The 19,664-nt window shown below is 45.5% G+C and overlaps 1 protein-coding gene across 1 annotated transcript; it reads right to left on the reverse strand.

Moving 5' to 3' along the window:
• Positions 1-12,834: 12,834 nt before the first annotated feature.
• On the reverse strand, positions 12,835-18,744 carry GJA3 (gap junction protein alpha 3). The gene has a single exon (XM_014731947.3). The coding sequence runs from the start codon at positions 18,742-18,744 to the stop codon at positions 17,398-17,400; it is 1,347 nt and encodes a 448-aa protein (XP_014587433.2). The 3' UTR covers positions 12,835-17,397.
• Between the last annotated feature and the right edge of the window lie 920 nt (positions 18,745-19,664).

Genomic DNA, 19,664 nt, shown 5'->3' on the forward strand with positions numbered 1-19,664 from the left:
CCCTTCTCTCTGAGTGAGTGTTTGTCTTTGAGGTTGAGATGTGTCTCCTTGAGGCAGCATATTATTGGGTCTTGTTTTTTAACCCATCTCACCACTCTGTGTCTTTGATTGGAGAATTCGATCCATTTACGTTTAGAATGATTATTGATATATGAGGATGTAATGCTGCCATTTTATCAATTGTTTTCTGGTTTTTCTGTATTTCTCTTGTTTCTTCTCCTGTGTAGTTTGGACTATCAATTCAGTTTGGTAGTTTTCTATGATGGTTTTCTCAGTTATCTCTTTATTTATCATTTGTGTCTCTGTACTGATTTTTTGTTTACTGGTTACCATGAGGTTTGTATATAAAATCTCAAAGATGAGATAGTTCATTTTCTGATAGCTTCTTATTTCCTTAGTTTAAGCCAATTCCATCCCTTTTCTTTTCCCTTTCTGAGTTATTGTTGTAACTATTTATTCCATCTGGCATTGTGAGTTTGTGGTTAAAATGATGAGATTAGATTTATTTTTGGTGTTTTCCTTCCCTTTATCTTTAATGTTATAATCAACTGTTTGCTAATCTGTTCTCTTAGAGGGCAGCAATTTTCTGATTTTTTTTCTGCCTATTTATCTCCTTGCTCAAGGCCTTGTAAACTATTTTTTTCTTTTTTCTTTAGGTATGAGGGCCTTCTTGATCGTTTTTGCAGGGGGGATCTTGTGGTGATGTACTCCCTCAGCTTTTGTTTATCTGGGAAAGTTTTTATTTCTCCCTCATATTTGAAGGATATTTTCACTGGGTAGAGTATTCTTGGCTGAAAGTTTTTGTCGTTCAGAATTTTGAATATGTCATTCCTCTCTCTCCTGGCCTGTATGGTTTCCACTGAGAAATCCACGGAAAGCCTGATAGGGGTTCCCTTGTAGGTATTTTCTTCTGCCTTGCTGCCCTTAATATTTTTTCTTTGTCATTTACTTTTGCCAGTTTTACTACTACATACCTAGGAGAAGATCTTTTTACGTTGATATAGTTAGGAGTTCTATTAGCTTCTTTTACTTGTATTTCCTGCTCCTTCCTCAGGTTTGGGAAGTTCTCAGCTATTATTTCTTTGAACAAGATTTCTGCTCCATTTTCCCTCTGGAATACCTATAATCTTTATGTTGTATATCCTAATTGAGTAGGATATTTCTCGGAGAATTTCTTCATTTCTTTTTAGTCTTAATTCTCTCTCCTCCTCCATCTGAAGCATTTCTACATTTCTGTCCTCCGTAAATCATCTCTGTATTCAGGTACTCCAGATTTTTGTTTATTTCATCCATTGTGTTTTTCATCTCCAATGTTTCTTTTTTTCTTTTAAAGATTGGCACCTGAGCTACCTACTGTTGCAAATCTTCTCCTTCTTCTTCCTCTTCCTCTTCTTCTCCTTCTCCTTCTCCTCCTCCTCCTCCTCTTCCTCCTCCTCCTCCTTCTCCCTCTTCTCCCAAAAGCCCCAAGTACATAGTTGTATATTCTAGTTGTGGGTCCCTCTAGTTGTGGCATGTGGGATGCCACCTCAGCATGGCCTGATGAGCAGTGCTAGGTCCAGGCCCAGGATCCCAACCGGCAAAACCCTGGGCCACCAAAGCAGAGTGTGTGAACTAACCACTCGGCTATGGGGCTGGCCCCTCCAACATTTCTGATTGGTTTTTCTTTATAGTTTCAATCTCTTTTGTGAATAATTCTCTCTGTGCATTAATTTTGTTCCTGATTTCATTGAACTGTCTATCTATATTTTCTTGTAATTCACTGAGGTTTTTTTTTAATGATAGTTATTTTGAATTCTCTGCCATTTAGATTGTAAATTTCTGTGCCTTCAGGATTGATTTCTGGGTGCTTGTCATTTTCCTTCTACTCTCGAGTATTAAATATATTTTTTCATACTATCTGATGGTGTGGATCTGTGCTTTTGCATAGTATCTGGTTACAGCTTCCACTTGCCACTACTAGGGCTGGGTCAGGAGCTGTGTATTCTGAGCCTGTTGTGATCCCTGGTGTCTGTCCCTGTCCTTTGGGATCTATGCTGACAGGCTCCATCTGCAATTGCCAGGGAGCTCACTCACAGCTGCTGCTTTTCTATTGTATGCATGGGTGCTCTGGCTGACTGGCTGAGCTGGAGTGCTGGGTGCAGGGAGGGGCGCTTTCTTTCACCTGAGTGATCCTGCAGGTGTTTTCACTCTGCCCTCACTATCTGCTCTTCTGGGGTGCTGGCCTTGATGAAGACACCTCCACAATAGCTTAACCACCTCTGTGTGGGGTTTTCCCATGGGCTGTGAGGGAATATGGAAAGCAAAAGTGTTCCCATGGAGAGCTGCTCCTCTCCACTTTTCTCAGAGCCATGCGCGGTCTTGTGCCCTGGGTCACTGCCTTTACAGGAGGGAGAGGAGCTCCCGTTATCTCCTTCTACTTCCTCCCAGTGGTCCAGGACCTCCACCTTCAGATGTTTGGCTGCATGGGTCTCAGATATCTTTTGTGTTGTGTCAATGTCCTCTGTTGGTATAAGAAAGTCCTTTTCATTGTATTTTAGGGGGGAGAGTCTAAGGGAAGAGCTCACTCTGCCATGATGCTGATGTCACTCACCAATATGAATAATTTTTGTCTGTAGACAGTGATGGCTAATCTATCTTGCATGAAGTTTAATTAAAGAAAAATGAGTTTTGAGACTTTTTTCTTTTCTGGGGAGAATTATTGACTTTAAATTTATAAAAGGAAATTAATGTATATACTACAGTAGCCATCTTCCCCATAGACTTACGTTATTGGCAAATATGGAAAGAAAGAGACATGGAGTAGTTCCTAACATCAGGAGAAGCAGCATTTAAACTATGACACTCTTTCTGGTAGATGATATGATTCTTTATTATGATTCTTACTGGCTGTACTCTTTTGAAATATGCACACAAATTCTTTGACTCTCCTCCCCCCAAAAATGTAGCCTAATTCCTTCCCTGTTGAGTGTGGACAGACTGAGCAACTTGCTTTGTAACAGATAGAAGAGGGCAAAAGTGATAAGGAGGGACGGCTCCGACCAGGTCGTAAAACATGGTAGCTTGTCCTCACTTTCTCCCTTGAGGCCCACACTCTGGGGAAGCCAACTGCAATGTTGTGAAGACACCAAAGCCTCTACCTGTGTAGTCGCTCCCAAGTCCTCAGAGAAGCTAAGTGAGATCATACGTGTTCCTTGTTTTTAGTCACTAAGATTTGTGGTAATTTGTCATGCAGCAATAGATAACTGATACACTGGCCACAAACCATTGATAAATCAATGCAGCATCAGACATGTCCATAGCAAGGGCACAGAAGAAAACACTTCAGGCAGTGTATTGTTTCAATAAATAACTGAAACTTGGAATTATTGCATTTGCTCATTTTCTGTCTCCCTCAACCTTTTTCTATATTTGTAGGGCACACACACATAAATAGATATACAGAAGTGATAAGTTAGAAGAGAATACATTCATATTCGTTCACTTGTTCATTTAATAAATACTTTCTGAGAAGCTGATGTGTGACCGACACATTTTCTTTCAAACTACAAATGACAATAGCTTTACTGAGTCCGGGGGTCGGGGTAAGGGGTACGAACTTTCTTGCAACTTCCATTTCCTGCTTTATTGGCCAGCTAAACTGTCCCTAAGTAGATATTCTAGGCTGTTTGAGCAGTAACTGAGAGGAGGAAGCCACGCCATCTGTCACCTCCCACTTGGGCAGAGGGGCCTTCTTGGTGTCACCACCAGAAACTCTGCCAATAGCCCTCAGGCCCCAGGGGTGAGTGTCCAGGGGATGAATGCATGACTTGCCTGAGGCCACCAGGAGCTGGGATGGAGCCCGGGGTCCCAGGATGCCTTCTGAGCCCGCCCAGGTCACCCAGAGCCTTTGTGGGGTGCTTTCTCCCATCCCTCTGTTCCACATGAGCTGAAGGCTATGCTGGGGAGCTCTGTGGACTCCTCAAAGGAGCAGGGCCTGGCTGGACCCCCACCCTCCCCTCTACAGATTGTGCTTCCAAGTAACATTTCAGTTATGCCGAGGCTTCTGTGATGGAAAGAAAGGTGTGAAAACCACTGCCCCAGAACTGAATTACTTCTGTGAATGAAGGAGCACTTGACATGACTGGTAACACACTGCTTTTTCCTTTTGACAGAGAAGCCTCCAGAAGTGAGGCGATTCAAAAGAATTGGCCTCCTGAGTCTCAGCTCCTGGAGCCTGTAGACGGCATATGGGCGAGCCGGTTCACATCTGTGGGGTACCCTTTCCCCCCGCTAGCATCTGTACTCTGCCCCCACAACCGCAATGTCTGCCCCTCTCCCCACAAGTCTGTCCCCTCCCCTGTGTGTGGCCGTGGCTGCCGCAGCCTCCCCCTCCACGGGGGCTGTGGGGCGGGGGTGAGGACAGTTTGCCAGCTGTGGACAGCAGTCTGGGCAGCTGGAAGAACCTGCTTAGGAGAGGGTGGGCTCTACCTCTCAGGGGCTCCCCTGCACTTTTATGGCCTGTTTAATTACTTAAACCAGGAGGCCATTAGAAAAGGAGCTCTAAAGCTTTGGTGACCCACGTAAGCAAACCAAAACAAGCCTGAAAATGCCTCAAGGTTAAGAAGTCTAAGGACAGCCCATCACAAACGGCCACCTCGGCTTTAAGCTGCAGCCAATCAGATGCTTTCCCTTCTCTGCCTCTGCAGCTTCCCTGTGTCCGCACCATCTCTGCATGTCTTTCCCAGCTCCTGTCATCCAGCTTCTCACCACTTCCAGTGCCCTAGTCCCACAGATTTTTGCTCAGCCAAGCTCCTAAAACCCTTTACATGTCTCAGTTTATTTTTTAACAGGCCCTTACCTCCTACCCACTCTGCTCCCACTCCAGGGCACACAGACCCTTCCTTTTGAGTTAGCAGCGTCTTCAGGTGTGGTTCCTGAGGAGAAGCCTGGGTGCATTTTTTTCTGTTGGAGCAAACTGCTGGAATGAGGAGGGGGAAAGAGCAGGGTGGCTCGTGACTTCCACGGCCTCTGAGAGAGCAGTTCCCAGCGAAGGATGTGATGTTCTTTGGATATGAAGATGCTGGAGGATGTAAAGTTACCTTTTTCTTGTGAGAGGCTCAACACGGTTCAGGGTCTTACCAGGGGGTATCTGGATGCAGCAGAAAGAAGAAACTTTCTGGGACCAGAGCTTTTCCCTCTGCTAGAAGAAGCTCATCTCCACTGCCCGGCTGACCAGCGCCTCCCCCGACAGCCCCCCGACCGCCCCGCCCCGAGTCAACTCCTCCTCACGCTTCAGACGTCAGCTCAAATGTCACTTCCTTAGAGAGCACCCTGCACACGGAGGGGCCTCCTTTACATGCTCTCCTGGTCCTCTGTGCTGTTTCCTTGCAGCACGTATAGTTTGTAATCACACATTGATTTATATGGTTGTTTGATGACTTTGTTTGCCTTTCCTGGACTGTAAGCTCTGTAAGGCCAGGCATGTCTGATTTTGCTCCCCCTGCTCAGTTCTCAGTGGCTGGTACATGGTAGGCACTAAATGAAAGAGAGTTCTGAGTTAACGAATGAATGCATTGTATCGCAGCTCTGCCTTTTCCTAGCTCTATGTACTCATGTTCACTGAATGTCTCTGACTTTCACCGTCTACATGTGCAAAGCAGGGTAAGACAGTATTATAGGGCACTCGTAGTCATTAACTGAGCTCCAGTGCATAGAGGCATTTAGCACAGAGCCTGGCACATTATAGATGCTCATTATTGATTAGTTTCCTGTTTGTTCTCTGTAGCACCGGTATCCTTGCTTATATTATATCTGAGAGGTCAAGAAGTCTGTGACCTGATAAAGAGAATGGATGCTGGTGACCTTTTCCCCCCTGTGTGGAAGACGTTCATTCATTAAACGACTGCGCCTTGGCAGGAAAGTGCAGGGAGCTCCTGGCACAGCTGCCTTTCAGCCAGTGTGAAGATGGATGGGCGTTAAGGGCTTCCACGCCGACAAATCCAATCCAGCTCTCCCTTCGCGTCTCACACAGCAGCGATCAGCACACTGCTCGGTGTTGCCCCTTCCTTTACTTGGCTTCTGGGACATCACCTTCTCTTGGTTTTCCTCCCACTCACGGGATGCTCCTTCTCAGTCACCTTTGCTGGATGCTCCCCGTGGTAGCCAGCCTCCCAGATGGCCCCCAGTGATCTGCACCTTTGGGACCACGTGTCCTTATGTAGCATCCTCCCACGTTAAATCAGGGCTGGTCCTGTGTGACCAGCAGAATACGGTAGAAGTAACGGTGTAGGACTTCTAAGGCTAGTCCGAAAGAGATGCTGCACCCTCACTGTCTTGGATTGCTTGCCCAAGAGGAAGCCAGCTCTTTGTCATAGGGACACCCTTGCAGCCAGTGGAGAGGCCCACACAGAAAGGATCAGAGGCCTCCCACCAACACCCAGCACTGACTTGTGAGCCTTAGAAGGAATAAAAACAAACCAGTGCCTTTAAACCTCTTACCTTTTACATCTTATAATAATTCATTCATGTAACCATTTATCAATTCAATAGATATTAATTGAACAGCTACTGTTTGCGAGGCTCCTAGGAGGCTACCGCTATTCTGAAGTGATAAGATAACGCAGACTGTCTTTACACCTGTTTCTATCCCAAGGTTAGTGCTGCACACATGGTTCCAAAGAGGTTTTGTTTCATTTCTCACATGGTGGCTATTGCAGGTGCCCAGGGAAGTGACTGAAGACACACACTTCTTCCACAGTTAGGAAATTACCAGCAGTTGCAGAGCATATGGTCTGGTTAAATATAAACTTCAGAATTCTTAAAGTTCACTAAGAAACAATACATATAAGAGAATTCATTAACTGAGAAAACCACTCGTTTTCTTTGTATCTTTGGATAGTCCAACTAATAGTAAAGGTGTGACTGAAAATGACAACTTACAGCTTCTTACCTCTGTTATGCTCAATATTTTTACCAGCGACTTGAGTGATGACTGAGAAAGTCTGTTTAAGTAAATTTGGTGGCAATAAGTTAATACCATAAATGATGGGCTCTACTTTCTATCTCAGATAGCTGGAGGGCGTGGCTACCCAATTAATAAGATGACTTAGCAAGGATAATGTTGGATTTTCCATTTAGGCTGGGTGACAAAAGGCTGTTGCTGGGGCCCAGGAATGCAGAGGCCTTTCTGCGCAGCTGTTCATGCGAGTAAATCGAATGAGATAATAGAATGAAAGTACTTTGTAAGCTGTAAATGTTATATATTATAATGTACTATAATGGTAAATGTTACATATTTTACCAGTGAAAGACTTGGAATTTTGTTGTCTACAAGTCCACAGTGAGCCAAGAAGGCTATGACAGCTAAAAAGGAACGATCCAACTATTAAAAGTGGAAGGAAAGAGGGTAATAGAAAATCAGCAGCAGGTAAACACCCCACGAACGACCGTTGTGGACAAGATCCGCTAATGGATGCTAAAATCAGAGGTGAGATTTTCGGGAGAGCAAAACTTGCATAGTCTCAAAGAATCTCCTCAAGTTCTTTGTCAATTTTACAACGGGAAACCAGGCAGACGCTCCCTGCAGCAGGTGATCAGAGACCACTCCACAGCACTAATCAGATGGACAGCGTGCGCCTCTGGATGCGATGCACTGAGAAGGACCGATGTCAGCTCTGCAGTCATCTTGTCAAAAATGTCAGAGGACCAATAACCTAAAAAAGAAGTGGTCAAGTAACATTTGGGATTATCTAGGTTGCACATCCATCTATGCCTGTCTTCATCTTGTAGATAAGGGACATTATCAGCTGTCATTTATTTAGTCTGGTTTATTCTCTCACATGCAGGCCTGGAAGTTATTTTTAAAGGGTGCTTTTGTAATGGTGAGGGCTGCCGCGTATGGTTGTGTAGGTTGTTCACTGTGCATCTCTGGAGTGGCAGTGATCCCTGAAGTCCTTAGTCATGTGATCCTTGTACCAGCAGCATCTCTATTACTGGTGAGCTTATTAGAAATGCATATTCCTGGGCTCTACTATGACCCACTGAAGCAGAAGCTCCAGGGGTAGGACCCAAGAATCTGTTTTTCAGAAGACCTCCAGGTGATTCTTGTGCAAGCTAAGTTGGAGGACTGCTAGACTGTGGAATGGAACCTCTAGCATTAGGAAGGGCTCGGCTCACACAAACATGGGTAGCAGCCCTGCTCAGGGTCATCCCTTTGGACTATGATCCCCATCCAGTGGTCCTGGATTCCTGGCTGTGGTTATTTTCAATGTGCAGAGTATTTTCAGAAGGTCCCCACCACAGTAGGGTCCAGCCATGCTCCTGCTCCGGCTTCTGGTGATCTGATTCAGTGTCTGTCCCTTAGGAGAGTTAGGGGTGCTGACTGGCCTTGATGCCCCGCTCCCTTCCTAGTTTCTCCCAACCTCCCTCCTCGACCTCTCCCCCCTGAAAACTGCCTTTCGTTATGGCAAAAGCTGCTTCTGCAGCCCCCACAGAACCGTCAGGTTCCGTAGGTCAGCCATGTATAGTGAAAGGGCCCAGGGTTTGCATCACAGAATCTGGACCTCAATCTGGTGTGTGCCACTTATTAACTATATTTTAACTAATAACACTGTTTGAAGCTATTTCTCATATTTCCCACATGCTGATGTGACATAAAGCAAGTCTTTAGGTCAAGTCTTGATTGGACTTCTCCCAGGTGAAAATCAGGATAGAGCTCCACGTTTCGGTGGGGCTCTATGAATCAGCTAACGAGCATGTCTGGAGGCTGAGTCAGGTGTCCTCTGGGGCCAAGGTGGGGCTCTTTCCCTCAGAAGGTGCCCCTGAGCAGGCAGCGGGGCCTGCTTGCCTGTCCTCAGGCTTGGAGGCCGAGCAGGGCAATGTCCATGGGGAAGGGATGTCGTGAGTAGAGTGTGCACAGCAGGCCAGGGCGCAGCTCCCAACCAGCAGGTGACAGAGAACTTTCCGACCTGGGCGAGGCCCCTGTCTCTTTGGACGGCTCTTACTGATACAAAGACCTTTCTTTCCAACTCCCTGAAGTTTTCACCCATTTGGGGTTCAAACAGCTGAGTGTAATCCTCCATGCCAGTCCTTCAAAACTGACATTACACAGGAGGGCGATCATTTTTCTCCTCTTCAGCCTAATGGTTCAGCTCCTTCAACAGTGTCCTCTTGGTTTCCAGGCCTCTTCTAGGGTATCTCTAGCATTTTAATCACTCTCACAAAATGTAGCCCCTTATCCTCACCACCATCTAGCGGGCTCTGAGCAGGGCAGAGCAGAAGTGGGAGGCCCTTTGCTCCACAGTCGGCCGAGGACTGCCACTGGTCTTGCCAGCTGAGCCACACTGCCGGCCGTGTGAGTGCCATGACGCTTGCTCACATGGGCTCCCACCGGGACAGGCTGCGCTGACACAGCTGGATTTTTGGACCTAAGTGCAAATTCTTATCTGGATCTTGATGTAGATTTGCTTGGTTGGATTTAGCCCCAGAGTCCAGAATGGCAAGATATTTTGTGACTCTGAGTGTCCCATTCACCAAGCCCCTTCCATCCTGCTATCTACTAGTTAATAAAGTTTTCTGGATCTTCATCCATATCATGGATACCAGTGTTGAGGAAGGAGAGGCCCAAGCACACAGCTTTTAGGGCAGGTCGTGAAAAGTGCCTATCCAGTCCAAAATATCAACTCCTCCGTGGTGGGCCCCCCGTGATATTCACATTTTAATCCCTAGACTTTGAGAATGTTATCATATATGGCAAAAAGAACTTTGCAGATGTGACTAAGTTAACGATCTTGAAACGGGGAGAGAGTCCTGGATGAACTGGGTGTGTTCTAAACGTAATCACCAGTATCCTCATCAGAGGGGACAGAGGGAGATTTGACAATTGCAGAGGTGAAGGTGATGTGGCCACAGAAGCAGAAACAGATTGGAGTGACGCAGCCGGGAGCCGGGAAATATCACAGCCTCTGGAAGTGGAAGAGATGAGAGTGGGTTCTCCCCTGGAGCCTCTGGAAGGATCTAGCCTTGCCAACAGCTTGACTTCAGCCCAGTGGAACTGATCTCGGACCTCTGGCCTCCACTGAGAATAAATCTGCTTTGTTTTAAGCCATTAAGTATGTGGCAACTTGTTACAGCAGCCCCAGGAGACTCATACACCCCTCTGCCTGTCATCAGTTCAGTGATCACCCCAGACGTGCTGGTGCGCTGGAGTCTCAGTCTCCCGGGCCCGTGTGTGTCCTGCGACAGCTTGTCCCAGCGGCTGGAATTCCAGTGCAACCTCACCTGTTACTCCCGCCTTTTCAGCCCTTGATGGAGAACCACAGTAGGCCCCAACAGCTTCCTTGGCTTGTGTTCCCTCACACCCCATCTCTCAGACCTTAGCTCAACCATAAAAAGCTGTTTATAATTGAACATAGAAATGAGAAAGCAAGTCCAGCTGAAGATTTAGTCCTTTTGTGTTCAGTTTATGTTTTGTATTCATTGAGAATACATGTAGGTGTGTATGTGTGTATAAATAATAGACACACCTACATATACACATATTTCATTTTAAAGTGACTTTGTTGTCATATAAGTAATATGAAATAAAATAAATCTATTTTAAGGTTTAGTTTAGTGAATTTTGAAAAATGTACGCACTTGTGACCCCCTACAGTGAAGGTGTGGAACGTTTCTAGCTCACCAACAACACTCCTCAGGCCTTTTGCAATCGATCCTTCGTTAACCCTGAACCCAGGCAGCCAGCGCCCGGCCTCTGTCCGTGTGACATCTCGGCGTGCTGGACATTTGCTGTATCTGTAATCTTGAAGAGGAACTGGCCTGTTGGGGACTCTGGCAAAATAGGTTTGTAACTTCTATGTCAAATCTATAATTAATTTTAGACTTGGCATTTATAAGTTATAAAGCTAAGGAGCATCTGACTAAGTCTGTAAATAATATGGAATGCATGCAAGAATTCGAAAGTTCCTATATTTATAATTTTGATTTATTAGATTTTTAAAGAGTTATTTAAGGTTGTTATGAAGTTTTGTGAGCTAAGGGTGTGGGTTATGCCATTCAGGCATCTGAAATATTTAAGAAGAAAAATGAATAAATTAAACTTACAAATGCAGTTCAAAATGTTAAGGAGAATTTAAATGGACTGATTTTTAAGAGTTTAATTGCTTCAACTAATTGAAGGTGATTATTCTTATTTCATATAAAGTTTACTAGATTTATACATAGTATAGCAACATTTGTACAACGAACATAAAAGCTAAAGGAAAGCAAGGTTTTTGAATTTGAACTTCAATAATGAAATATTAATTTGAAATTTAAGTAGCTGTAAAGTTCTTTTTGTACATTAAAGTTTCTCTTGCTCATTAAAAAAAAAAAAAACCCAAACCCAAAACACGCATAGACCACTCTCACATCTTTAGTTTCTATAGTACTGGACATTCTCACACACTTAGTAACAACTGAGTACAGGTGGTGGGTTCCTCAGAGCACCAGCTCTGCCGTGGGGGGCGGGGTGGGGGGTGAAGGGGCCGCCTCATGACAACATCATCACACTGAGAACCAGGGCAGCTCTGAAAGTAAACCCTCGAGTGAATATTGAATATTGTAAGAAAAACCTTCAAACTCGTGCTTGGATCTATATTAGAGGTGGATCTTTTTAAGAAAAGAAAAAAAAATTCTTCCTTTCCATCCCATGCTGCCTTTTCTCTGCAGGTTCTGTTCCAGGGACGTGGCGCAACACCCTAATCGCACCTGCCCCCCCACCTGACAGACAGCCTGGGAGAGCTAAGGTCTGTTTTCATAGCACCTTTGGGAGAGAACGACAGGAACTCGGCCAGCGCTGCCGACTGCCGTAGCCCCAGCCAGCAGCTGTCCTTGCTGCAAATGGCAGGAAAGCATATTTGGTTTTGCATCTGCCTCTTGTTTTGTCTGGGTTGGGCGCTAAGTACTTTAAGAAGAAACATGAGAGTACAATGAGGAGAAACACAGGCTCACACACACATTCACTCACACACACTCGCAAACTCACACTCGATAAAGGCTAAAATGTAGGTGAGGATGTGCTTTCTGAATGACTTTTGAGGACTTTGGAAATGAAAATTCTTAGCTCAGGGATGCTTTTGAGACCATTCTGCTTTATTCTGAAACAGGACCGCCCAGTGTGTGTGTTTATTTAATCCGCACACACTGCAAGTTAGGGATGGCCAGACACCACGGCCGGGAGCCGGAGGGCTCCACGGGAGCTGTGCCCTCATGCTTCCCTCTTCGTGGCATTTGTACCCTGTCTACTTTGCCCGGGCTGCCTGACTCCTCCTATCCACATGGGCTGTGGGAGGGATTAAGAGTTTCCTTAAGGCTTACTGTAGAAATGTATACATTTCCTCTGAGATCATGCCAGAGAAGGACTGGTTATTTTTTTCTGTTTTGTCTTTTTTTTTTTTTTTTGCTTTAAACTTTCAGGGGAATTTAGAAGGAAGGGCACTTCCTTTGACCCATAATAGTCTCTAGTTCCAATTTGGAACCTCTAGCCCTTGGAAGCCCTCTGAGGCTGTCTGTCATAATCAGGTGGGGGAGGAGGGTGCCCCCACCCATATTATGGACGACATGACCTGCAATTCTGTAGGGAAGCAGGACATGCCCAGATCCATTTTTGTGTGCATCTCATACACATGAATACTGCACACGGACAGATAAACAAGAACCAGCCTTTCCGGGAAGGGTAAGCCCATTGGTGCCTGTTGCCTATTACTGGAGTGAATTGTTAGACCTATTAGAACCTTAGAGGTTCTTGCAGAGGTTGCCAGTTTTGACCCAATGGCCTGGAGGTGTTTGGCTCCCACAGTTTAATGAGGTAGGCTCATATTCATTCATTCAATATTCAGCACATATTTATTGAGAACTTATTCAATAAAAACCATAAACCATTTAAAAGACTAAACTGTTCTGTTTTTCCCACTAAGAAGGTAATGAAAACTTATAAAATGGCTCAAAGAAGATTCCAGATCAGGGACAATAGTAGTTTTCTGGGGTATATTCAGAGCTTGCCAAGTTGACTTCTTTTTAGGACTAGCACTCAATTGGATGGCTTTTAACCAAGTGTGCCAGGACGCAGACAGCTGTATTCGTCGGACCTTAGTGACCAGCTTCCTTCTACATTTTCCTCCCTTCTGCCTCCCACAGGTCTCCTCTATTTCCATAAGGAATAATTTTAGAGTAATATTGACAGCAAGAAAAAACCGTGGGCAGTCGTGACATAAAAAAGAAAAAAGAGAGGGAGTCCTTCAGATGAAGAAATATCCTGTTTCTTGCCCTGGGTCTTGCCTGCCTAGGTGTGTTCAAATTCCTCCAGCTGGGCACGCAGTCGCGGACTCCTTCTCTGTGTGTGTTTTAGTTCAGTTTAGAGTTTGGCAGTATCGTGGATGAAGGAGGACTCAGGACAAGCAAGTGAACACTGACAATGTGATCTCTTCAGGAGAACATGTAGCCAGATGTGGCTATGCTAGAAGGCGCTGGAAGACACTTTTAAGTTGGTAAGTACCTGTGAAAAGACCCAACAGCCACTGCAGAAATCTCGCAAGCTTCTCTTCCAGGAAAGAAGTTTTTGCTTATTATATCTAAAACAATGAAAACTCTTCTTTTGAAAACCTGCTCAAGGATTCTATCAATAAAAATAACCAACTACAGAACTAGTGATTTAAATTTAAGGCCACTTTTTATTACTTATCTTATAAAATACTTATTTTCAGTTATAATTTAGTCTAGGAAAGATAGTGTTATAGCACAAAAACAAAGTTTTAGCCAGAGTTTTGTAAAGATTATGATCAAAGTTAACACTGACATACCAAACATCTTCAAATATAGTGCTAGAAACACTGCACTGCCTTTAGTGTTATTTAAATTCCTACTGACCGTAAAAAGTCTCGTTATGACCCAAATCCTTTGGGCAATAAAAAATCTTAGAGTGAGTAAACCTAAGCTTTGCAGTGTAATACAAAAGTAGGAAGAGAAATACATTTTTTGACTTTAATGTCTACATGTCGTATTTAAAAGTTATTTAGAATGTCCTGAACTCCCGGGGGAGGGGGGGGGACGGGGGGTGGTGGCAGGAATCTACTGACCTTTGTCAAAAACATTTACCTTTTGAAAGCTTGCAATACTCTATAAGAATTTATTTTGGTGGAGATCCATAAATGAATGTTACAAATATCAGAAGAAAAAGTTTAAAAGAAAAATTTCAGAAAAAAGAACTTTATTCAGTAAAGAATTAAGGAAAGTGTTAACAGGAAAAAAAAAAAAAAAAGCCTAAACTGAAAAGAGACCTAAATCTCATTAGGTTGATTTTCTAAAAGGATGTCTAAATTGTCTCCATAGTTCTTCTCTAGGCATTTTTGTATAAGAAACCTCTGATCTAGCCGCCTACCTAAAGATCAAAGAAAGCCAGGACACATCACAAATATTCTACCTTGCTCTTTTGCCCTTTCTCTTTTTTCTTTTTAAACTTAAAGTATCATTTTTGTCAATTTCTTGGGGAAAAAAAGAATCACAGCAAAATAAAGTTTAAAAAGTAGAAAGTGAGGGATTCTATAAGAAATGTTTTAGAGCTTTTTAAAATGGATTTGGGCACTGGGTGTGCACGATGCTGACGTTTTATAACTATTTATGGATCGTGCAGTGTTGGCTGGGTGACTAGGCTTCTACAACCAGGGATGGAAGAAAATAATTGTCTAGTATACTGCAGATTAAAATATAAGGTGTGTAAAAATAATAGGCATAGCATTAGAGTTTCAAAATAAGCTTAGAGATTTGAAAAAATTTTCTATTAAATTGAGAGAGAAATAGTTTCAGTGGAATTTCCAAATAATTAACAGGCTAGAAAAAATATATCTGGAATCTTGTCCACAGGAAGAGGCAATTTCTATTTTTATTGCACATTTTAACGCTTAAAATGATTGGTTAAATAGAGAGCAACCTTCCACACTGCCCACATGCCCATGAGGGGGCAGGGCGCCGGCCTTCAGGGCCGTGAGTACCTCAAATTGCAACATAATGTGAGACATGCTTTCAGGTTTTACAGGAGTTGAACTCAGAGCACCAACCTGAAAAAAAACTGTAGGCGCTGTTGTATGGAAAATGTTACTTCTTTATAAATTAATGGTTTTCAAGTAGGGGGATCTAATTTTACACTTGTACCCAGGCACTAAATGGGCCAACAGACTACGGTCAATTGCATAATACTGGCATCTTCATGAACATATGGTGAATAAAATCCAATTTTAAAATGTAAAAACTAAATATAATTACAGTTCTCACTCTCATCTCAAACCCCACTCAAAATTAAATCATGAGTAAACAAGAAGCTTATTACCGTTACTAACATTTATCATGATAGAACCTAAAGAACTAAGGATTCACACCCACTCAGTGAGTTGTATGTACCTTTGCTGTCTGACAGCGGCACCTGCATTTTCTAAAAGGACCAAAGCTTTTCTATCAGAATGCTTTTCACATCAGGACTTTCTAGTGGCCCTTCTCACCCAGGAGAACAAACCCTGCCGCCCGAAGACAAAGGCATCCACTGTATGTGATGAATTAACTTCTCTCCTGTGCATTCAGAGTGGCATAGTTAGGCACTAGCCTAGGGAGAATCAAGAAAATCGTCACTCCAATAATTTTCCATAGGGCTCAATTCTCCCTCTGTCAATCTGTTTGAGAAAGGCTGCAAAGACATGTTTGGGACGTTAGCATGCTTTACCTCGAGGAGATGGTCCAGTCCGTTCTCCATCGAGCATAAGGCACTGATGAATCAGCTGCACACGTTACTGCGAGGTCTTTTTAACAGATTGTTTGTGGGTCACTCTTTACAATATAAAATACAAAGTATGCTGTGGAGTGTGGCCCCAAATAAATAATCAAATTCATAAAAAGAAATGAATCCAATTGGAAAGTGCACAGTGTTTTGCTGAATAAAGGCTGACGCTATTAAGTAGACGTTGGAGGTGAAAAGTGTGACAATGGCAGGCTCAGCATTACCACTGCTCATGGCCTATAAACAAAAAGTGATGGAGACACAGCAGAGTGTGCCACACAGGAAATGCTGCCGTCTTCCAGCCACACCCACGCACATACATCCCCCACAGCGATCCGTGCCGAGACAGACGGGGCGGCGTCTGACACCAGCACAGACACTCACGGGAGGAAAATCCAGACACTTTCATTTACACTCGAGAGAGAGCAAACAGCTGCCTACAAAGAATGGTTTGGGAGCTTGAGGAGTTCTGTTTGTACTGTTAAAAAAAAATGTAGGCCATTGACTCATCAGTATAAATAATTTTTCTGGCAACACTAGTTACCTTTTTACCTCCCATTCAAAACTTCACAACGTCAAGTATTTGAAGTGCACTTAAATTTTTTCCCTGCTCTTATTTTATATAATGCATTCTCACAGTAATTAGCTGATGCATGAGCTTGAAGAATTTCTTTGAAAAGAAAGTTGAAATCTTTACTACTATGTAATGGGACAAATTAGCCCTCTCTTTGTCAGTATGCATTTTAACAGTACTGTTTTTCTTTCATTTTTCCTGAAAGATAGAAAGTGGTCAAAAAATAGGAATACCTGTACAATTCAGATCAAAGCACAAACTATCATTTAAAAACAAATACCTGAGGCATACCTGCCATACTTTTATTTCAATTTCCTCAGCTATTTAAAAATTATCTCGTGTTGCTGCATTTCCACCTGCTTCCTTCCCAGCAACCCCTGTGCCCTTGCCCGCTGAATCTCTGCCTCCGGAGGGTAGCTGCGCATTGTCACTTGTCATGAAGCCTGCGGTCTGATATCCTGGGCTTCGCGTGCCATTTCAGAAACTCAAACGACACTAGATAGACTTGCTCTAAATCTTTTTTTAGTGCAGTTTGGCAAATATCCCAAATGAAATTCAACTCAAAGTAAAAAGTATCAAACAGAGAGATAGGGCTGAGTGCGCCCCCGTTTTCGGGGCCGCCCGGAGCTCTGCAGGGCTTGGGAATAGAAACCTAACTGCCCCGAGATGCAGCGACTGCTCTCCCACACGCAACAGCGACCACAGAGGCAGCAGCAGTCAAGGCCCATAGCAGCACCTGCCAAGGCAACCCAGGTTTCTGGGCTCTTGGGTTGCTGTGAATATCTTTAAAAGCCAACAGCACCTGCACCCTGCTTTGCCCCACCGCCCCCTCTCAGAAAGCACTGATATTCTCCCCACTCCACTCCACAGTGTTAGGAACAGCAAGCACTGACACACAGAAACCTTCTCTCTTCGCCCGGCCTCCTCCCTCCCTCCGACTCCAGCTCGCTCACTTCCAGGCTCTCTCCACCTGCTGATGTGAACCACACCTTGGTTTTGGTTGCTAGAAAAAAGGTTATTATAAAGCTGTCTGGAGAGACCACCACTAGATGGCCAAGTCATCTGGCCTGGCCCGACTGCCGCTGGATTTACTGGCCTCGCTTGACCGTCCAGGATCTGTAGGGGGCAAAGGAGGTGCGTGCATCTCCACCGCGGTGGTCACTGCCCACTCCTCCTCATCAGGAGTCACTTCCAATTTACTCTCTCCCAAGGGGCTGCCATTGCCATTCGCCAACAGGGCAGGCGCTTTGCTTCCTGCTCCACCCAACTGAGGGAGCTGCTGGGGGCTGCCTGGAGGGGTCAGAGATGCAGAAGTGGACGCCGGCAGGGAGGCCTTCCTCACAGACCTCTGCTGCTCGGCCTCCTGGTTGGCCCAGTTCTGCTCTGTCATTAGCAGGTGGTGGTTGCCATTGCAGAAATTGGCAGGGTGGCCATTCCTGTGTGCCTCAGACAGGGCTACCATTTTGAAGTCTGTTGGTGGTGGAGGGGCCCCGGGATAGCCCGTGGCCATCGCCTGTCCCAGGGAAGAGGCAGAGTGAGTGTAGTAAGGCGGGAATCCAATGGTAATGGTGGCAGGGGCAGAGTTGGAGGGGACGTGGAGTGGGGTCACACCCTCCGGCTTTGTGGCCCCCATCCCGGTTCCAGGGGTGTCTGGGCTATAGTGGTTGGTCATTCCCTGTTTAAACTTCTTCCAGCCCAGGTGGTAGATCTCCAGCATGTTGAGTAAGAGTGACAAGCAGGCGACTGCCAGCATGAAGATGATGAATATGGTCTTCTCCGTGGGCCTGGAGATAAAGCAGTCCACCGTGTTGGGGCAAGGCCACCGGTCACAGCGGTAGAGTGGCTTCAGCTGAAAGCCATACAGAAAGTACTGTCCGGCGATGAAGCCCACTTCAAACAGCGTCTTAAAGATGATGTTGAAGACATAGGTCCGAAGCAGGGCCCCAGCGATTCTGACCTTGCCCCGGTCATCCCGCACCGGGGGCGTATCCTGGCTGTCGCTGCTCAGCCCACACGGCCCAGCTGGCTCGTGGTGCAGGTTGTCTCCCTTCAGTGGCTCTTCCTCCCTCTCCTTCTTCTTCTCTTCCATGCGCACAAGGTGCAGCACGTGCCCCAGGTAGATGAGGGTGGGTGTGGACACGAAGATGATCTGCAGCACCCAGAAGCGGATGTGGGAGATGGGAAAGGCTCTGTCGTAGCAGACGTTCTCGCAGCCTGGCTGCTGTGTGTTGCAGGTGAAGTCTGACTGCTCGTCTCCCCACACCTCCTCCGCCGCGGCTCCCAGCACCAGGATTCTGAAGATGAACAGCACTGTCAGCCAAACCTTGCCGATGACCGTGGAGTGCTCTTGCGCATTCTCTAACAGTTTCCCCAGAAAGCTCCAGTCGCCCATTGCTTCGGATTGCTAACCTGTAAGGGAACATTGCTTGTTAATGGCAGGCTACAACAGGGAGGCTGTTGAGTCCAACCCACTGGGACAGGCCACTGTCACCGCCAGGCGCAGGAATACCATTTCACGGGGCAGCTGCACTCCCACTTCCAAACGAGGGAGGCGCTGAAGAACTGTCACAGGAATGTGTGTGTGCGTGCACGCACATGGATGTGGGTGTCTGTACATATCTCCCCAGTATTCCGCCACGCGGGATTAAGCAACCGTCTACAGCACCAGTAGAGTACAGAGCTTCCGTACGCCATGCAGGTGCTGGGATAAATGAGATAACCACAGTTACAAAGCTCTCACTTCAGAGGTGAGAAAACTAGAGCCACAAAGAGAAGTGAGGAGCCTCAGGGCAACGTAACTCTCCGCTGGCCTCCAAGCTGCCTGTCCTGCCCTCTCGAGGGCCAGTCTCTGCCAGAACGCTGGGCCGATTCTAATCTCCACCTTTCTGTCCCTGTGGGATTAGAGCAACTTCCTCCCAAGCTGCCGTCATTCCCATCCCACCGTCATAACTTCTGCCATGTTAACCTACTACCTCTTCTATTATTTGCTTTCTTTTTCACTTTGCAAGTGTTGCATAAATGGTTAACTTGCTGCATGTCCCCAGGCAGGAGCTTGTGTCTCCATCTGTGAGACGGGTCGATGGTCACATGCAGTGAACTGCTTCTCAGATGGGGGAGGTAAGACCTGGGGGCCCTCTCTGCGAAGGTGGCAGTGCACCTCAGATGCAAGGCACGATTAGAGGGCGTCCTTCATGTCGCGGTGGCTCAGACAGGCCGGATACTTCGACCTGGAACCAAAAGATGGTCTGCTGGTCTCACTGCCATTCTGTGCATTGAGGAAAGTGGTCCAAGCGGTAAGTATGTATACAATTC

The sequence above is a fragment of the Equus caballus genome, chromosome 17, assembly GCF_041296265.1.
Source record: "Equus caballus isolate H_3958 breed thoroughbred chromosome 17, TB-T2T, whole genome shotgun sequence".
In the NCBI taxonomy this organism is placed as follows: Eukaryota; Metazoa; Chordata; class Mammalia; order Perissodactyla; family Equidae; genus Equus; species Equus caballus.